Source organism: Jaculus jaculus, chromosome 2, assembly GCF_020740685.1.
Source record: "Jaculus jaculus isolate mJacJac1 chromosome 2, mJacJac1.mat.Y.cur, whole genome shotgun sequence".
Lineage (NCBI taxonomy): Eukaryota > Metazoa > Chordata > Mammalia > Rodentia > Dipodidae > Jaculus > Jaculus jaculus.
In genome coordinates, this window is record NC_059103.1 from 205,279,054 (window position 1) to 205,298,609 (window position 19,556).

General features: G+C 49.8%; 1 protein-coding gene across 1 annotated transcript in view; it reads left to right on the plus strand.

The window, feature by feature from the left end:
* Ndrg1 (N-myc downstream regulated 1) overlaps nucleotides 1–13,184 on the plus strand; it is a 45,179-nt gene extending 31,995 nt beyond the window's left edge. The window contains exons 10-16 of the mRNA XM_004656178.2: nucleotides 907–1,010; nucleotides 2,122–2,178; nucleotides 2,940–2,991; nucleotides 4,272–4,319; nucleotides 5,452–5,487; nucleotides 7,326–7,377; nucleotides 11,345–13,184. Coding sequence (XP_004656235.1) covers nucleotides 907–1,010; nucleotides 2,122–2,178; nucleotides 2,940–2,991; nucleotides 4,272–4,319; nucleotides 5,452–5,487; nucleotides 7,326–7,377; nucleotides 11,345–11,586 — 591 coding nt within the window. The 3' untranslated portion in view covers nucleotides 11,587–13,184. The remainder of the gene's footprint in view (nucleotides 1–906; nucleotides 1,011–2,121; nucleotides 2,179–2,939; nucleotides 2,992–4,271; nucleotides 4,320–5,451; nucleotides 5,488–7,325; nucleotides 7,378–11,344) is intronic.
* The last annotated feature ends 6,372 nt before the right edge of the window (nucleotides 13,185–19,556 follow it).

Consider the following 19,556-nt stretch of genomic DNA (forward strand, 5'->3'; position numbering starts at 1 on the left):
TTTCTCTGTCCTGAATGTACCTTCTGAAACTGACATGAATTTGTCAGAATCAGAGCCAGCGTCTCCATCTTCCCGAGGAGAGGTGTCCTGCGTGGCATTGAAACTCCACCTAACTGTACCCATGTCACCTGGAGGCTGGCTGCGCCCCATGTTGCTGCCGATGCTTTGACGAGAAACCCCAGAATTTTCCTTGTCTCCTCACTACTCGGTCACTGCTGCTGACGTGTGGTGGACCTCTGATGCATCTCTGCCTTGACCTTGGCCCTCTGCTTTCTTTCCACCCTCAGAGGCTTTCCCCAAAGGGCAACACCTGCCGTAGCACAGAATGGGGACTAGGCAGGGTGGCCCTTCTTTGGCCTCAGTCACATTCAGAGTGCACACAGGGAGGGAAGGCTGGGCTGAGGGAGGTTGTAGGGAGGGCCTTGGTAGCCCCCAAGGGAACCAACCCAGAAACTTCCTGCTGTATGAGCTGGTTTCAAGTTTGTAAAACTTCAACTCTTCCTATGAAAAAACAGTTGCTAACATTACTGTCTGGTGTGTGTTTATGTGCATAGCCTGAGGTCCCTTAGCCCGGAGAAAGAGGTAGAGTTGCCCCTTTTCTGAACACACTGAGGCTCAGAGAGGCCAAAGGAAAGGGGCAGCGTCTAGCTGAGCTCCACTCCGAGCACTGCCTTCACCTTGAACTCCTCACTGAGGCACCCGGGTGCTTTGGCCCCACAGAGTGTTCCTTCCAGCTATCACCTGCTACCCAAGTAGTCTCAAACACGCCACACCTCGAGTGTCCCTCAGGTCCCCCAACTCCCTCTGCGTGGGTTGTGATCTCTGGTCCTGAGTGGCAGTGAAGAAGGAAGTGCAGGGAGCAGCCCACGGCCGCAGCAAGATGAGCTGTCTCCCCTCTTCCCCCAGGAGGAGATGCACAATAACGTGGAGGTGGTCCACACGTACCGCCAGCACATCATCAGTGACATGAACCCCAGCAACCTGCACCTGTTCATCAGCGCCTACAACAGGTACGGGGCTCCCCCCGCACGGCAGAGAGGGGTGCGTGGGGCCTCCACTGCAGAGGATGCAGGCTGCTTTGGCAGGTCTGAAACGGGGGGTGAGAGGGAAAATGGTAAATTTGTAGGCTACTAGGACAGGCACTGGGTAGGGACAGTGGCTGTGTAAGGTGCTGCCTGGCCCTGGGCATAGCGTGAGCTCTGCAGGGACCTGAGCTCCCGCCCAGAGTGTGAGTGTGAGGGAGACACCGCTGTGCAGCGAGGGTGGAGCGTCAGCGCACACGCCCGGGGCTGGCCTCGGGCACAAGCTTATGCGGGCAGAACTAGGAGAAAGGGGACAAAGTGTGATGGGGGTGCAGGCCGCCGGAGGCCGCCAGGAGGGATTGTCCTCCTGGTGTTGGTGCCGCGGACGCCGTTCTGAGTCCAGAGAGCACGTGCTGATGTTTCCGGGGTCTTGGGTCCCAGAATAAAAGAACTGGATCAGGGACACATGGCTAGTGACAGAAATACAGTCAGTGTGTTGAAGAAGAAAGATGCAATGTGATTTGAACCTTGGGCCTCTGGCTTCAGACTCTAACCTGCGAAGGGTTTCACAGGCACGGCCACTTGTCCACACTGGGCTTCGCCTAACGCAGCAGGACCCAACCGGAGGCTTTGGAGCCGAGGGATGTAGTTCAGGCTCGGGTTCTGACGAGATTGTTGGCTGCTGTAGAGGGAGGCCTCAGGCTTTCAGGGGGAGGGCTTCAGATTAAGAGAAGAGGCTGGAGGCCCTCTGGGGGCTGCTGCAATGGTTGGGGGTGTTTTGAATGGGGTCAGCTGCAGGGAGGCAGAATCCTCCAATGGGGCCCTTATGTATACGCCTATAAAAGTGCTACTGGTAGAAATAACATATTTGGGGGGTGGAAATGAGGACAGGGGTAGCTGGAGATGCTTGAATCCTGCGCATAGCCCCTTGACCACGTCTGTGGAGACCAAGCAGCTGGGAGCTCCCGAAAGCCACGTGATCTCACACAGGAAGGGATGGTGGTGGTCTTCTCGAATGGCCCGTGGTGGGAGGCGCAGTGGCAGGTGGGCTTCCCCGGGGGAGGTCTGCTGATGCTGACGATGCCCTCGTTGCCTGCAGCCGGCGAGACTTGGAGATTGAGCGGCCCGTGCCAGGAGCGCACACCGTCACCCTGCAGTAAGTGGCTTTTCTTCCCTCAGGTGGTCACGGCTACAGTGTCCACGTTACAGCCACCAGCAAGGCATGCTGGGTTGAAGCGCTGTCACCTTGGGGGGGGGGGACGCAGTGGCAGTGAGAACTGCATATGTCCTGCCCAGGGATTGGCCCATAGCCAGTTGGACTCAGTTCTCCTGGTGTGATGGGCGTCGGCTCAGGGTTTTGAGGTTGGAACCCTCCAACTCAGAAGACATGGTAACCTTCTTGGTTAAGTATCTTCTATGCCAGTGGCTCTCAAAACCTAGACATTAAAGACATAAGGCTGCTCCAAGAGAGTCCTGTGTATTTTGGAGTAACAGATAGTCACAGCGGAGAACCCACCAGCGGTGACAGCGTCTTGATGTGCTTCTCTTAGTGGGCCATGCTGCCCCGACACTGTGAACTTAGCCTGCGTCATTTCTTTTGGCATTCGCACCATTCTTTTATCTTTATTACCGGTGAATTCCTGTTCCTCCTTTCCTGGAGAGGGGTACTTTAGAATAACAACAACAGCATGCAGAAATCCTTGGCCTGAGATTTCGACTAAGGTTTTAGTGACTACGAGCTTAATTTTATCCCAAGACCAAAGCAGAGGAGGGCGGGTGTGCGGGTGTCCCAGGAGGGCAGTGTGTGCCAGGATGCCCCACCCTGTTCTTAGGCTCCTGCCCTGGCCCTCAGTGTGGTGTGAGACCCTGGACGCGCATGTCCATGCTGTGCTGACCGCCTCTCTCTCCCTGACCCAGGTGCCCTGCTTTGCTGGTGGTTGGGGACAATTCTCCTGCCGTGGATGCTGTGGTAGGTAGAAGGCCAGTGCTGGTTTCTGTGCTAGGCTCACAGGGCCACTTCTGCTTGACTTTGTGACATCTCTACCCACCCCCCTCACTGCCCCACTAAGGCAGGGGACATAGTTTAACATGCCACGTGGACTGAAGCTCAGGCCGGCCTCTCTCCCTATGGCCCCAGGCCTGGCTGCCCAACATCTGCCTCCCCCACCCACCTGCTTCCAACACATACCTTGTCTACATGACTTTCCTACTGAGCTTCCTGACCAGGGCGGCTCCTCTGTCTGCATAGCAGGTGGACCTTTCCAGCTGCAGAGCAGGGTTCAAGCAGAGCTCTCTGCTTCTTAGTGCCCCACCTGCAGTGCTGAAGAGATGTAGAGAGGACTTCTCCTTTCTACCATCCCCACGCCCGGGGAGAAGTGAGACGGGGGCTATCACTCAGAGTCTGCATTGGAGATGTGCCTCTGTAGCACCTAATTTGCATGTAGTCAAGACGAGTGCTATCTTTTATTTTCAATTTTAATTTTATTTTAATGTTTTTTTTCTTTTCACAATTTTTATTAACATTTTACATGATTATAAAAAATATCCCATGGTAATACCCTCTCCCCCGCATTTTCCCCTTTGAAATTCCATTCTCCATCATATTACCTCCCCATCTCAATCATTGTACTTACATATATGCAATACCAACCTATTAAGTACCCTCTTCCCTTCCTTTCTCTTCTCTTTAACGAGTACTATCTTAATGAACCATGAGTTTCTCATGTGACATAACCATACAATGCATCAGTGATACAAGTTTTCATACCAGAGAGGGGCAGTAGTTCTGCCGTATGCACGTTGAACATCTCAGGTTATACATGAGTACTGTGTTGAATTTTGGATGCCACACATGGGCCTGACAGAAGGAGGATGAACCAGCTTCATGGATATGTGTTAGAGAACGCAGACCTGGGGATGTCAGGCCCGTGGCGTCTCGCAGGGCTGCTCACATAAAGGCCCTGTGGCAGACACTTCTGCAGCATCCTCTGCATCCTGTGGCATCTTTTCGGAGGCTAATGTGATCCTTGATTGACTGGTGGGTAAACTGAGGCTCAAAGGAGTGAGGTAACTTGCCCTGAGTCACGGAGCTAGTCATGCCAGGGCTTGTATGTTTAATGCCCAAGCCTGCATTCTTTCTTCGTGCCCGAAGGAACACTGGCATTTCCGACAGTGGGCAGAACACAGGGGAGGGGCAGCCTTGACCTTCGCTGTAGGATGACCACTAACCCGGTCATTTACCTTGTCCAGGTGGAATGCAACTCCAAGTTGGACCCTACAAAGACCACACTCCTGAAGGTACGGAGGTGATCCTGAGGGCTGCACTTGGCAGAGCTGAGTTCCCCCCACCCCCCCACATCACCACCCCACACATGCTCTACAAAATTTAGTGGTGTCCACTGAGGCAAAGCTGTTATCAGAAGTCATAAAAATAGGGACTGTGGGGCTGGAGGTATGGCTTAGTGATTAAGGTGCTTGCCTGCGAAGCCTAAGGACCCAGGTTTGAGTCCCCAGATCCCACGTAAGCCAGAGGTACATGATGGCGCATGCATCTGGAGTTTGTCTGCAGTGGCTAGACGACCTGGCATGCCCATTCTCTCTCTCTAACAAATAAATTGAAGGAGGACCGTGAGGCAGAAGGGGTGCTGTACCCTTCCTGAAATTCCGTCACTCAGGCGGAGGCAGAAGGTCAAAGTCTGAGGCCAGCCTGAGCTCCATAGCATGTGTTCAGGGCCGCACTGTGAGACCCTGTGTCAGAAAGGAAGGAAGAAGAGAAAAGGAGGAAGGATAGCGGGGAAGGAAAAGGAAAGGCGGGAGGGAGATAGGGAGCCAACAGATGACGTGAGGCTGTGAAGCAAAGCGGCTCCTCTCCGGAAGCACAAGTGTCTGTGTGCAGTTGGTCACACAGCTGGTGGGGGGTGCTTGGACCTGGAGCACGGGGCAGGCTCCTCCCTTCCTAGGGTGGCATGGGAATGTGCCTCCACCTATGCAGCGGGAGGAAAGGTTGTAAGCCAAGGCCAGGCATGCCTTCATCCAGCAAGGTTCAAAACCATGTGTGGCAGCCCTCTCTAGGAATGAGCCACAAGGTCAAACTCCTTCCCACAGGTCTTCCTGACCTAGAGGCTAGACACTCACAAGTCCCCCAAAGTCTCTGAGGCAGTTCCAGTCTGCAGAGTGGTACAGTTGAGCCTTGCACGCTTTGGGTGGGGAGTGGAATGGTTGATGGCTCTAAGTTCCTTGTAAGCTGTGAGGAGTGTTTTCACCGGGGACAGCCTTGCCAGGAAGGGGTAGGGTGTGCCTGTCTGCAATTTACCACCCACTAACCAGATGGGCGGTGGTGGGCACCTGGTAGGCCGGCTCACAGAGCACCAGTTGCTGTGGCCATGGTCAAGGCACCCCGCGCTAACCAGTCTCCCTCCTTTCTTCCTAGATGGCGGACTGCGGTGGCCTCCCACAGATCTCACAGGTGAGTGATACCTGGGCTTTTGCACTCAGCCTCTGTTGCTTCTCTGGTTGGCAGCACATGTCTCTGTGATCTCTTAACCCCCTTTTCCTTACTATCTCCATGTGACATCAGACATGTATGTGGTTTATAAATGCACACGACTCACTGATGCTGCAAAAAGCGGTCCCTGGATAGTCAATGATATTAGGACCCACGCACTTGAGGGATTTGCCAAGAGGACCCAGCTTGGCCATAATGGATCAGAATCTTGGTGTCCTTTCCCTATCCAGGGACCTTTATGGGGGCTCAAGCCCAGAGTAGAGGGGCAGAAGACATGCACACACCGTGTGTATGCATGTGCTTGTATGTGCTCAAGTGTGAGCACGCGTGTGTATGCCTGCATCATTATAGGCACTTGCTCAGCCTCTTCTCTGTCCCTGGCCTGCCTGCTCCGTCTCTGTTAGGACAACCCTGACTCTGATCAGGACCAGGATCCTTTTTCAATGTGATCAGATCTGAGCTGTATTGGCTTCCCGGAAGCCAGCCTAGCAAGGCCCAGATCCTGTGTGGTCCATCTCTAAGTGTTCCCTCCCAGGCTGGGTGCTTACAAAGAGCTTTCCCAACCCTAATCACATTATAACCGCGTAGTAGTTCTCAGAGGTGGGGGTGTGGAATTCACAAGAGGAACCTGAAGTTGGAGGTGGAAGTCAGTACTGTGGTCTCCCAGTGGAGCCCAGCTGGACCCAATTGTCCTCATGCCAAGTAGACCCTTCCTGGACCCATGTCCCTTCTCTCTGTCACCTAGGAAAGCTCGCTTGTTCCCAGGGTTGTTCAGATCCAGAGGTAAAATCTTTGCATAGCCGAGTACCGATTGGCTCTTTACCGAGTAGCAGGATTTGAGATGTGGGTGGAGACAGCACAGCCTCAGCCTGGGAGAGGGTGAGCCACTGCTGGCTTTGCGATCTGAGCTGTGAAGAAACACACGTGACTGTGGTCCTGGGGCATGGCCGCACCTCCAGCTTAGAGTGAATGAGTCACCAAGAGGAAGTGGTGACATTGAGGGTGACCTGACACTGCATGCTCACTTCTATGAAAGTAGCTCAGTTAACTAATCCATTGATTGTCTTGTTTTGTCCAAATGACCATCCATTCATGGAAGTATCCATTCTTGTCACCTTCTCACATTTCTTCTTTTATCAATCTTTCTTCTCTTCCTTTTGTCTGCTCATATGTCTTGCTGTTTTTATCCTTTTGTGCATAGTTCTTCCTCCCTCCCTCCCTTTCCTTTATCTTATCTTCTTTTTCGTATTTGCCCATCACTCTTCCTTTTGTCCACCTTGAGCATAGGGCTTTGGGCATGGAGGGCTCTGGGTTCATCCGAAGGGCCCCTCGTCATTTGTTGTGGTCCTTGGGTGGGTGACTGCCTTTGCCCCATGTGCTTGGCCATGACTTGCACACACATGAGCCCTGGCCCTGCCAGGAGGGTGTCTGTCATCACTGATCCCTAAGCAGACTGAGTGGGCCATGCTGCCGGTGGCACGGGTGTCTGCCCATGCTGCATACGGTCCCCGGAGGCACTGAGCAAGGAGCGTGGTGCTTTGCCCTGTTTACAGTGAGGTCACTGGCTCAGCCAGTCCTGGAACTCATCCATACTTCCACAGCTAAGGTGGATTTAAGCTGTTTCTTTTGGCCAAAGCAGTTTCTGATCTTCCCAGCTATCCCATAGTTTTTCCTTGGCTTTTGTGTTTTGTCCATCAGCATGCAGTGGCCTCTGTCAGTCCAGATTCTGGCACGCAGGTGCAGGTGGCCTGGGGCCATCAGAACCTTCAGTGAGCATGCTCTCTCTCCCTTTCTTGCAGCCTGCCAAGCTCGCCGAGGCCTTCAAGTACTTCGTGCAGGGCATGGGATACAGTGAGTATGGAGTTTCTCAGCTTTGGGCACGTGTGGGAGCAGAAATGTCTCAAGAGCCAGGGTGGGGATAAGAACTAGAAGGTTGGCCACCTTCAACCTTTTGGAATATTGGGTAGTCCTGAGAAAGAAAGTTATAGTTACACATAACTGAATGGCAGAAGCATTCTGAGGAATGGGTGAGTAATCAGTTCCATCATGGTGCACACATCCTATAGTGTGCAGACACAAAGATGGTGATGGTGTTTCTCACACAGCTACCATATTCAGTCTGTTGTGAGCCAGGGTGTTACTACGCATGCATAACTGTAAGGTGCCTTCACCAGAAGTTAGTCTTCTTTCTTTCTGTCTCTCTTTCTTTTCTTCCTTCCTTCCTTCCTTCCTTTCTTTTTTTCTTTCTTTTTTTTTTGAGGTAGCATTTCTCTATAGCTCAGGCTGACCTGGAATTCTCTATGTCCTCTCAGGCTGGCCTTGAACTTACAGTGAACCTCCTATCTCTGCCTCCTGAGTGCTTGAATTAAAGGTGTGCACCACCATGCTTGGCCAGAAGTTTCTTTTTAAATGATATTTTAAAAAATATTTATTTATTCATTTATAAGCAGAGAGAGAGATACAGAGAGAGAGATAGAGATAGAGAGAATGGATGCACCAGGGCCTCTAGCCACTGCAAATGAACTCCAGATACATGTGCCACTTTGTGCATCTGGCTTTTCATGGGCACTGGGGAATTGAACCAAGGTCATTAGGCCTTTCAGGCAAGCTCCATAATTGCTAAGCCACCTCTCCAGCCCTTATTTATTATTTGAGAGAGAGAAAACATGTGCATGCCAGGCCCTTTTGCTGCTACAAATGAACTCTAGATGCACGCACCATGTGTATTTGAACGTGGGCTGGCTGGCTTCATAAGCAAGTGCATCTAACTTCTGAGCCATCTCCCTAGCCCCAGAAGTTCTTTATATCAGGCAGTTATTGAGCACTTAGTGAGGACGGTTTATTCCTCTGGTCATCTTTTTTTTTTTTAATTTTTATTTATTTATTTGAGAGCAACAGACACAGAGAGAAAGACAGATAGAGGGAGAGAGAGAATGGGCGCGCCAGGGCTTCCAGCCTCTGCAAACGAACTCCAGACGCATGCGCCCCCTTGTGCATCTGGCTAACGTGGGACCTGGGGAACTGAGCCTGGAACTGGGGTCCTTAGGCTTCACAGGCAAGCACTTAACCACTAAACCATCTCTCCAGCCCTCTGGTCATCTTTTGAGATAGGATCTGATCCTAAACCTAGGCTGGTGGGAATTCCCATTATAGTCCAGACTTACCACACACCTCCAGCAATCCCCCTTCCTCAGCCTCCCAAGTGCTTGGATTCCAGGCATGAGCCACCATGCCCAGCCAGGATTTAAATATATAAAACAACAAGATAAATAGTAACACAATGAGATGACATTCATTTTCATTGATTCTGGCTCAGGAGAGCACCAGGTCTACCAGTTTTAGCCATGATGACAAGTTTGATGATGAAGATGGTGATAAGTCCATGTTCTTTTTCTCATTATCACAATAATCCTACAACATATTCATATCTTTGGCTGACCAGTGGTGAAACTAAGACTTGGAGGCATGAAGGAAGTAGCAGAAAGGCAATCTGTGGGGGCTTATAGTAGCTAGAACTTCTGTGAGAGGGTGACTGGGAGAGGGTGAGACTGTATGTAAGAGGGTGACTGAGAGGGTGAGACTGTATGTAAGAGGGTGACTGGGAGAGGGTGAGACCCTAAGATGGTGACTGAGAGGGTGTGGGACTGGAGGCAGAGGGACTGGAGGCAGAACATGTCTCTGGGAATCCTTAACTTTGGGAACTAGAGGACAGAGAGACACGTGCTTCTGCGCTAGCCCCATCCTGCTGGCTGCTTTGAGCTGATCTGCCAAATCTTTGACGCCTCCTCTCAGGAATGCCCCCCCCACCCCAACCCCACACCTCGGACCAGAACACAGGCCCTGCTGAGAAGTAGGCTCTGGCTGGCCTGTTAGTTGCGGTTCTGGCCTGACAGGATCCACTCAGGTCTTCTACCTGCTGCCTAGCATAACAGTCCCTGTGCCTTTCTTCACTTGGAAGGCTTTGAACTTCTAAGCTCTTGTGTTTTCCTAAGCCACTAGCCTGTTTAGATGTGGAACAGCCTGTTGGACAGGTGCTAACCATGCTTGCTGTCTACCAAGGCAGAGAGTGAGAGACTTTTGATCTGTGTGCCTTAAACATGGTCCTGCCCTTAGCTGTCCCCTTGCAGCATAAGACATTTGTGTATGGACTGCCCTGCCATCCACCTGCTCTCCTTCCGTCTAGCCTGCTGTCCCTGGTTAATGCAGGAGAGAGCTGCTGCCGGCCCTTGTATTCCTTGTGGGGTCTAGATCATAGCTGTTTTGCCTTGGGCTTGCTTCAGTAGTGAGTTCTGGGGAAAAAGAAATAAAAGCTAAGCTTTGCTCCTCATCCCACAAACAAGCTTCTTTTTCTAAGATTTCCCACAGATCTCAGGAAAAACAGCAGGAAGAAATACAGACCTAAAGAGAAAGCAAGTTCTAGCTCATTGGGTTCCATGTGGCTAGTCCTTTGCATACCTGGTGTGATGGACAGTTGCCATTGCCCTGGGAGGTCACCCAAACTCGAGTTGGAGTGAGAAATAGAGACTCAGAGAGATCATGTGAAGCTCAGATGTGATTCATTCTGAATTCAGAACTGGCTCATGGCTGGAGGGTTAAGCACATGCCTGTTACCCTAGCACTTGGAAGGTGGTGGCAGGAGGATCAGGAGAGTACAGAGCCATCCTGGCTACACAGTGAGTTTGAGGCTAGCCTGGGCTATGAGAACTCAGTCTCAAAAGACCAGTGACCGTAAGCAGGCACTGCATTTGAGTGAGGATTGATTCTGTTTCTGAGGGTCTGCTCCTGGATACTGCTTTAGCATGTGGGGCATTAGTCTCCACCACAGGCTGTCCTAACAGTCCCACAGTGGAGGGAACTTAAACCCCAGGAATATGTCCCCCTTACACCTGAGTAGACTAATTATCTACAGTCAAAGTGCGGGTGCCCTTCCTCGCCTCTGCTGGATTCGGCTTGCCACAGCCATTGTTGCCTCCCCGCCCCCATGCCCTGTACCATCAGCATGCCAGTCTCGCTGTCCATCATGAATGGCCCTCTTCCCCTGGTCTGTGTCGCCGTTTCCTCTCATGAAGGACCACAGCCATGGGCTTAGGGATCACCCTAATCCATAGTGACCTCATCTCGGCCACTTATCTTAGCAAAGACCCTACTTTAAAACAAGGTCACATTCTGACATTCCAGGTAGACAAAGAGAGGGAGCACGATTCAATCCGGGACAGACGGGGCACAGTTTCCAGGTAGACTGGAATTGGAGGGGACACTGTCCAATCTTGGATAGATAGGGGGATTGTTTTATTGTCATTTCATTCTGTCAGCGACGTGCGGCAGCAGGGCATCTTCCATCTTGAAGGTGTCAGAGGGCCAGTACCAGCTCCTGAAAGCTAGCAGACAGCTAACGCCTGCCAGGACCTGTGCTGTGTGGCCTTAGTGCTCTGCCTGTGAGAGTCAGGGACATGCCCTTCTGGCCTCAAGTGTCCCTCTCACCCCACTGTCAGCTGCTAACAGTGCTTGGCCATGGACTCACAGACACTGGAAGAGGAGTCAAGGAGGCCGAGGGTGACATTCCCCCAGCAGAAGAGGCAGGCGGCAGAACTGGGGTTCAGCGCTCGCGTCGCTTGCCCTGTCGACGGTTACCTATCCTTCTCTTATCAGTGAATGGCTTTCCCCTGAGTGAGAGGACAGACAGGCTGAGTGGCTATAAAAAATGACAACAAAAGAGCCGGTCATGTAGGAGGGCACTGTGGCTGGCAGGCAGGTGACGCGGGTTTCTCTCCCACAGTGCTGTCCCGTCCCCTAACCAGACTGTCTTCTGTGTTCCCAGTGCCCTCTGCCAGCATGACCCGCCTGATGCGGTCCCGCACAGCCTCGGGCTCCAGTGTCACATCCCTGGATGGGTCCCGCAGCCGCTCCCACACCAGCGAGGGCCCCCGCAGCCGCTCCCACACCAGCGAGGGCTCCCGGAGCCGCTCCCACACCAGCGAGGAAGCCCACCTCAATATCACCCCCAACTCGGGGGCCACTGGCAACAGTGCCGGGCCCAAGTCCATGGAGGTGTCCTGCTAGGCGGCCCGCCTGCCCGCCGCCCTGGACTGGTCTCCGTAGCGGCCGGCCTCCCCCCGGCCCTCCACCCCTGCCCGCCCGCGCTAACCGGTATTAATCTCCTGCTGCTTTTGTAAGAGTGAGCTCCGGAAGGAAGTGGCAGATCCAGTCTGTCCAGGGCTCGTCCTGTCCAGGGACCAGGGTGGGCAGTGGTGGAGCAGCCTGGTGCCCTGTTCCCATGGACGCGTGGCCCGATGGCCCCTCCCTGTCCACCCTCAGAAGCCAAACTGCCAAAAACAAGAAACGTGTAGCTGTCAGAAGGTCACAGCTCTAAGCCCGGGCCAGCCCCACGTCCTGGTTCACAGGCATTCTACCAGCCCTCTTACTTCCTGTTTCCTCCCTTCTTCCTGTTTCCTCCCGTCTAAAGACAGACTGACTCATTCCTGGAAACAAAGTGGCTTCTGATTGGAGGCAGGGAGGGAGTTGGATGTCTCTCAAGTAAGGACAACAGGAAAGGGAAGAAAGGCAGAATCTAGGAGAGGCATTTGGAAAAAAACAAGTTCACTTGAAAGAATTGGTTTTATAGTGAGTGCGTATTGGGACCTCTGGTGTGGAAGCCCTTAAGGCTGTTTTCTTTCTGGTAGCCTTTGCAATGTATAAGGAGAGCAGCAATAAGCAGAGAAAACTGTCTTGGCTGATGTTTGGTGTCACCATAATTTCAGACTCTTGTCGCGCTGTCTGCTTGCTGCCCTTGGCTTCCACCCCACCTTGTGGATGAGTGGGTTGCGTCTTTATTTGTTCACGGGGAAGGTCGTTAAGACTTGTAGTTGCAGCCTCTGAAACGGAGGGAGACACTCCAGTGAGTGTCCTGGGCTGGGTTGAATCTTCAGGCAGGGGGTTGGGGGGTGGGATGGGCATGGGATGTGGTGACCAGTGTTAAGTGTGGCACTGCCAGAATCCATTGGGTGTTGACTTTTCGAGGATCCCACTGTCCCAGGATTCTTTCGTGATTGAGTCAAGCCCAGTTTCCCATCACTGACATCTGAAGCTAACTCTGATCTTGATGGCTAAATGTCTCTCTCCCAGCTAGGAACAGTTAGCAAGAATAGTTCTTGTGGGGACTAGGGATTCATGTGGGGAGTGGACTGATAAAATTAGGGTTCTGGAACCTAAAAATTCCTTCTCTTGCTGTCCCTTCTTCCTGACCTTCTAACTTGTGGAACAGGGAGGTACCACTGACCCTTCTGAGTGACACCTGCCTAACGTCCAGCTCCTGTAACTGATGCCTTTTGATGTTCATTATGGCTAACCTTGGACTTTGCTGTAGGAAGTATGATCAGTCCCCTGAGCTTGGGAAATCAGCTGCTAGAGCCTGGTGAGTTCCAGGACTCTGGAGTTGGTAGAGGGAAATAGTCATGCCTGTAGGTGGTTTGAAAGGCAATGACTCAGTTTACCTGCCGATCACCACCTGGGAGGCTTCCTCTGACCTTGTGTAAAAGGATTGGGGACCCAGGCAAGGGGGCCTAAATGCAGAACAGAAACCGCTATACACGTCTTTCCAGAGAAGTTTCTTAATGAGATGTTTGTATTTATTTCCAGACCAATAAATTTGTAACTTTGCAGTGGCTTGTGTCTTTTTTTCCTTTCCCTGCAAGATTACCTGCAACACTGAGCTATGGGAAGGGTGGACTATTCACTCTTGACACCCAGGGTCCCCTGCCACATGCCCCTGATGAGTTCTTTGTTTTAAAGTGGCACTGACCAGTAAAAATAGAACTTCTGGTCACACAGATAATTAAATTTTCTAGTAGTCACACTGAAAGCACAAACAGGTGAAAGAAAGTATTTACTTTATAAATTTTATTTATTTTAGACACAGAGGAAGAGGTGGAGAGAGAGTGTGTGAGTATTGTCATGCCAGGGTCTCTTGCCACTGTAAATGAACTCCAGATGCACGGGGCACTTTGTGCATCTAGTTTTACGTGGATACTGAGGAATTGAAGCTGGGACATCAGGCTTTGCAAACAAGCACCTTTAGCCACTGAGCAATCTCCAGCCCCAGAAAATGTTCTTACTAATGTATTCCTTTAAGTGCAATATATCTAAAACCTTATAATTTCTATACAAAGCCTAGTCAGACACTTAGATCTTTTTTCATACAGTAAGAAATTCATTGTGTGTCTGTCATGCAGCATGTCAGGTACCCCCTAAGCTCACAGTAATGAGGGAAAAACATTTTTACATTTTACTTCTTTTATTTATTTTTTTAAAATTTTTTTAAAATTTATTTATTTATTATTATTATTGTGATGTGCCCGCTAGGTTATGAGTAGGATTTCACGGTTTTCTCCTAACATTCCCGTCCTATCGCTACATTCCTTCTGCGTTGCCCCATTACACTAATCATGTGTCTGTGTTTGGTTTATCCTTGTCTGTGACCATTTCTCAGGTCTTTTCTTGGTCTTGGCTGACAGGCATTTGCTTCACAGTACCTCAGTAGAGGTCTGTGTAGGGTTAGTCTCATGGTTCAAATGGGGGACGGCCATGGAGATCCTTGTTTCATCGTGTCAAGGCCATGGATTCACAGAGAAAAAGACAGATAGAGGGAGAGAGAGAGAATGGGCGCGCCAGGGCTTCCAGCCTCTGCAAACGAACCCCAGACGCATGCGCCCCCTTGTGCATCTGGCTAACGTGGGACCTGGGGAACTGAGCCTCGAACCGGGGTCCTTAGGCTTCACAGGCAAGTGCTTAACCTCTAAGCCATCTCTCCAGCCCTACATTTTACTTCTTGAAAGCATAGAGAAACATTACCCCCTTTCTCATGTCTAAGAGCCACACTGTGATTCTTGCTTTCTTAAAAAGAAAGTTAACCAGTTTTACTGTAGCCTCTCATTTTGTAACCATTTTTATTTAAGATCAGCTTAAAATGTACAGGATAGTTGTGATGTGTGTCAGTTTTATGTCATTGCAACAAAATACAGAGCATAGCTTAGAAGACGGGGCTTACCTTGGCTTATGGGTTCGGAGGGCTTGGTCCAGTTGAAAGGCTCCAGTGCCGTGGCTCATGATGATGTGTTAATCCTGGGAGCAGGACTTTGTGGCAGGAGGCTGTTCTAATGATGGCCAGGAGGGCAATGAGAGTAAGAGGAGGAGGCTAGCTAGCTAGGGACGGTAGAAAAAGACGTTCTCTGGGGCAACCCATTTCCTCCTATCAGAGCCCACCTTCCACGGCTTGATCACCTCCCAATGGTCTGATCAGTTATGGCTGTGTTGATTCCGTTGATCAGGTCAGTGCCCTCAGGAGACACTTCCCAAAGCCCCATCTCCAGACCCCACATGAGGACTAAGCCTTTGTTATTGAGTTTGTGGGTTATTTCATGTCACATAATGATGGTCCAGAGACTTCCCACAGGCCAGCCCATGGTGTCCATGTCCTCACTGTGCTGTGATGTGCCCGCTAGGTTATGAGTAGGAGTTCACAGTTCTCTCCTAACATTCCCGTCCTATCTCTACATTCCTTCTGCGTTGCCCCATTACACTAATCATGTGTCTGTTTGGTTTATCCTCGTCTGTGACCATTTCTCAGGTCTTTTCTTGGTCTTGGCTGACAGGCATTTGCTTGACAGTACCTCAGTAGAGGTCTGTGTAGGGTTAGTCTCATGGTTCAAATGGGGGATGGCCATGGAGATCCTTGTTACATCGTGTCAAGGCCATGGATTCTTCTGTTGAAATCAACCTTGATCTCATGCCTGGTTCATGTATGCCAAGGTCCTTACTGCCAAGGAATTTTCTCTGTTGCTTCTTGCTCTTTGAAAACGAGGTTCTAAGTACTCAGCACTTGCTCTCCCAACAGTCCTGCTGTTAGCGGAGTGTCTGCCTTCTCTGCCCTGGATGACCTTAGCCTATGCTGCAAGCAGCCATACTTCCGGAATGCCGTTGTCTAGGAAGTTACCTTCAATAGCAAAGGGACATTGACTTAGCACAGAAGGATGAGAAGGTGTTGGGCTCCAGAACAGGGTGGGTGAGCTGTGTATGTTGGCGGAATGTGCAGTGCTCTGGGTGGGTGTGTACCGCTGCCCTGTGTGGACAAGGAAGCCAGGCTGGTGATACTGTCTGGGTGAGGGCCTTGAAGCTCCTGTAAGCGTTTGGACTCTAAACAAGTTTAAAATGCGTAAGATAGGGCCTGGGGAGATGGCTCGGTGGATAAACTGGTTGCTGCTCAAGCCTGCGTCAAAGCCAGAAACTTTAGTGGGCTAATGCAGTCCCAGCACACTGATGGCAAGATGGGAGGTGGAGACAGAAGAGTCTGTGTCAAGGGCAACAGTCAACAACAGCAAGAACGACAGAGAACCTCCGCCAAGAGACGTGAAATGTGTGGACCTCTTCAAAAGTTGTCCTTCGACCTCCACATGCGTGCCCCAGTCACACATATACAAACAACAAAAGAATAAACTCATAAAAGTCCTAAAATGCATATAAGACCAAATCCATAAAATTACAAAAGAATTCAATTCTGTATAAGGAAATACAATTATCCAACCATAACACATGCTTCTTTATGATTAGAACAAGTGGAAGGTTGAGGCAGGCTCCAACATTGCTGCCATTTCATAGTGATGAGTGGCGTGCTTTGACATAGCTGCATGGCCATGATGAGATGCCAGCCTGTGCTCCTGGCTGGTGAGATGTCAGAACTTTGATGTCCACATTGAAATGCAGTACTAAATTGCAATTTGAACCTAGTAAAAGGAAAGATGGCAGTTTCCCTCTTTCAGGAACATAGCCATTGAATTCTATGTGTGGGTCCTTGGAGGGTCTGAGGACTTCAGATAGAGAAGTCCTACTCCAGGAAAATGAAAGGGCATATTGGTCTTCAGCTGCCCTTTCCGACACAGTATCCTCATCAGAGTGGCTGGACTGGTACCAGATGGAGGTCTCATCTATATGGAGTTTCTTTGACAACATGGGAATCCTTCCATGGTGGCCGCTGTGGAATTCCAAGACAGAAGGGAAGGCTCAGCTGTGAGGTTGACAATGGGCTTAGTCAGGGGCTGAGCAAGGACGCTGGCCTTTGTAAGGTCAGATTCTTCTGCAAGTCTGAAGTGTGACGGCTGCCCTAACCCAAGTGATACCCATGGCTTGGTTCTTGAACCTGGAGCTATTTATGTTTTTGTGTCTCTTTAATGGAAGAATCAAATTGGCCCAGGTTGGCTGGGGGTGTGCAAATCAACCATGACTGGATCCACGATGCTTCTCCTCCCCATCCCAGCATGCATTAGGGGCTCCCAGGAATCGGTGTGGCTGAAACAGCAAGTCTTTACACAGTGACCTCTGCTGACAGCCAAGCTCACTGTTGAGAGACTGGCCCTTGCTTATCCCTGCTGTCAGGATGCTCAGTGCTCCCCAGGAATCAGATAAAGATGGTTCCTGCTGCATTTGGACTTCATGTCAAGCTAGTGATTTATTGCTCTGGGATCTTCAGGGCCAAACATCGAACAGGGGGTGTGTTGAGTCAACAGAGGAACATGCCCTCTGATTATAACAGTACTTAGTGGGGATCATGATTAATTCTCCTCGTCATTCTTTATAAGTCGTTTTCCTACTTCATGAAGCAAGAGAATTCCAGAGCTCAGAGATTGAATGGCTCACTTGGCCATTTTTTACAGCGGATCATCTGCTGGTCACTTGTTAATGTTCACTGAACACGGGGCTGTCTTGTGCCCTCAGCTATCACTGCCTCAGGGTTGTAGAGCAGAGTTAGCAGCTGTGACCAAGACTGAGGGTCCGGAAGGTTTGCATTGCCCTCAGGTACAATTGGTCCGTTAAACAGTCCTTCCTATTAAACAGACTCGGATGACCCATGTTCACAATGGCTGCGATGTGATTTGTAACTATTCTCCCCTCCCTGATGCTAACAAGCTGACATTTCCTCAGTACTATCAAGAAGCCTGCTTCTAACAGCTCCCTTTCTCTTTTTTTCATGGAAAAAGATATATATACCTCGTCAGAACTGTGTAAAGAAAGCAGGAGTAATGGGGTTGGAGCCGATATGCAGAGGTGTGCTATGCAGAGCATACTGGTGAGTGGGGTTAGGCCAGCTTTCTTTGTAGAAGCCATTTTGCACAGTTCTACACTTAGAACCCATGGCCAGCTAGAACTTGGATTTCTAAACACACAGGGAGTCTTTGTACTTTTGTTAGTGAAGATGATGAAGAATACTGCTGTCTCTAAGATGTAGCTAGAAAGAAAGAAAGATGATAGATACATATGATAGTAGATGATAGATGACATAATTCATAGATGTTGAATGGTTAATACATGACAGTAAGATAATATAGAGGATGTATCATTGGGTGATAGATAAGAAAACTTAGATACACAGATGGAAATAAAGGCAGATACACAGAATGTACTTTTTGTGAGACAGAGTTTCACTGTGTTCTCCAGGCTTGTTGCAACATCCTGGGTCCAAGCAATCCTTCTGCCTCAGCCTTCCAAGCAGCTGGGACCACAGGCATGCATCACCTAGATGAGCAACCACCACATACATTTTCATATTAAAAAGCTGTGGTCATTTCCTCCCTGTACCATTTTCCACAAATTTCAAACACCTGATGTCCTGATAAATTTGTCCCAAGATTTCCCTATTCCTCTTAATCTGAAGTACCCACAGGACACTGCTCTTCGACCTCTGATTGTGAAACAAACTATTCTTGAGTATAAAAGGATTCTTGGAAATAATTCATGCGATCTTGTAAAATTGGAATTGAGTCTCCTTTTGGCTTGTGTTATGATATCATCAGGATTTTGGGGTAGTAGAGGGTGAGGGGGATTTGTCTAGAAAGGATTGAGTCAATCAGCTTATCCATCGAGCTACTGGTACATCTGTTCAGACAGCTAAGCAGGTGCTGTGTGCTGTCCAGAAAGGACCAGTATGCCCTTCCTGACATAAGGGTGCTATAAATCAAGTTAAAGCAAAAAACAAAAATATAAAAATGACCAAAATCATCATGGAAACAAATATCTTGGTATGTCTGCTATGGATTTTCTAGATGAAATTAATAGAGGTGGGAAGACCCATTCTAACTGTGGAAGACCCCATTCAATTGGGTGGGGGTCCTGGACAATATAACAAGAAAGTTAGCTGGGAACTCTCAGTCATTCCTCTCTCTACTTCCTTCTCCCTGCTGATGTTATGCAGATTTTCTGTTCCTGCCCTCGGGAATTGTAATTTGCAGTGAACTTTTTCCTTCTCTAAGCGACTTCTGGTTGGGTATTTTATCCTAGCAGAGAGAAGTAACAGCCTTGTCAGTTACCCCTAGTTTGGAATCAAGCTGAGAGTTGGCTAATAATAGCTGTGATTTTTAGTGTTTACATGCAATGTGCATCCTACCAAGATGGAGGTGTGATCCTTTGAGCATTTCTCAGGTTAGGAAACTGAGGTGCAAATGACTTAAGAACTTCCAGTAAGGAATACAGGATGTTATGATTCAGTGGAGTCCTGGGGTGTTACATGGCACCATGAACCAACCCTGCTTCATGCTATTTTGGGCTTCTCTTAGGTCTGAAGGCAATGGGCAAAGATCCTCTGTCCATCCCCGTGGGACCTGCTGCCCAATTCTTGACACGTGTCAGTCATTATGCTTGCACTAAGCACTCATGGCCCTAACCTCAAAGCACCACCATTTAGCTAGGGACATAGAAAGGTGCTGAATAACTGAGTGTGGCAATGAGTAGATGAACGAATTAATACTCATAATTTCATGCACGTATTTATACTTCTCTTTTAGCCTGGTTATGCTGGCTACTTTGGTCTCCTCTGAACTTCAGAATGTATGTTCACAAGCCTTTCTGCAACCTTTTAAGCTATTTTTATTTTCATCTCTACAACATCTGGGACCTAATTTTCACTACAGGCACATTGAGCATGCTCAATGTTGCATCGTTGCCTGAGGACAGCTGAGTGCATAAGAAAATCCACCAAATCCAGCCAG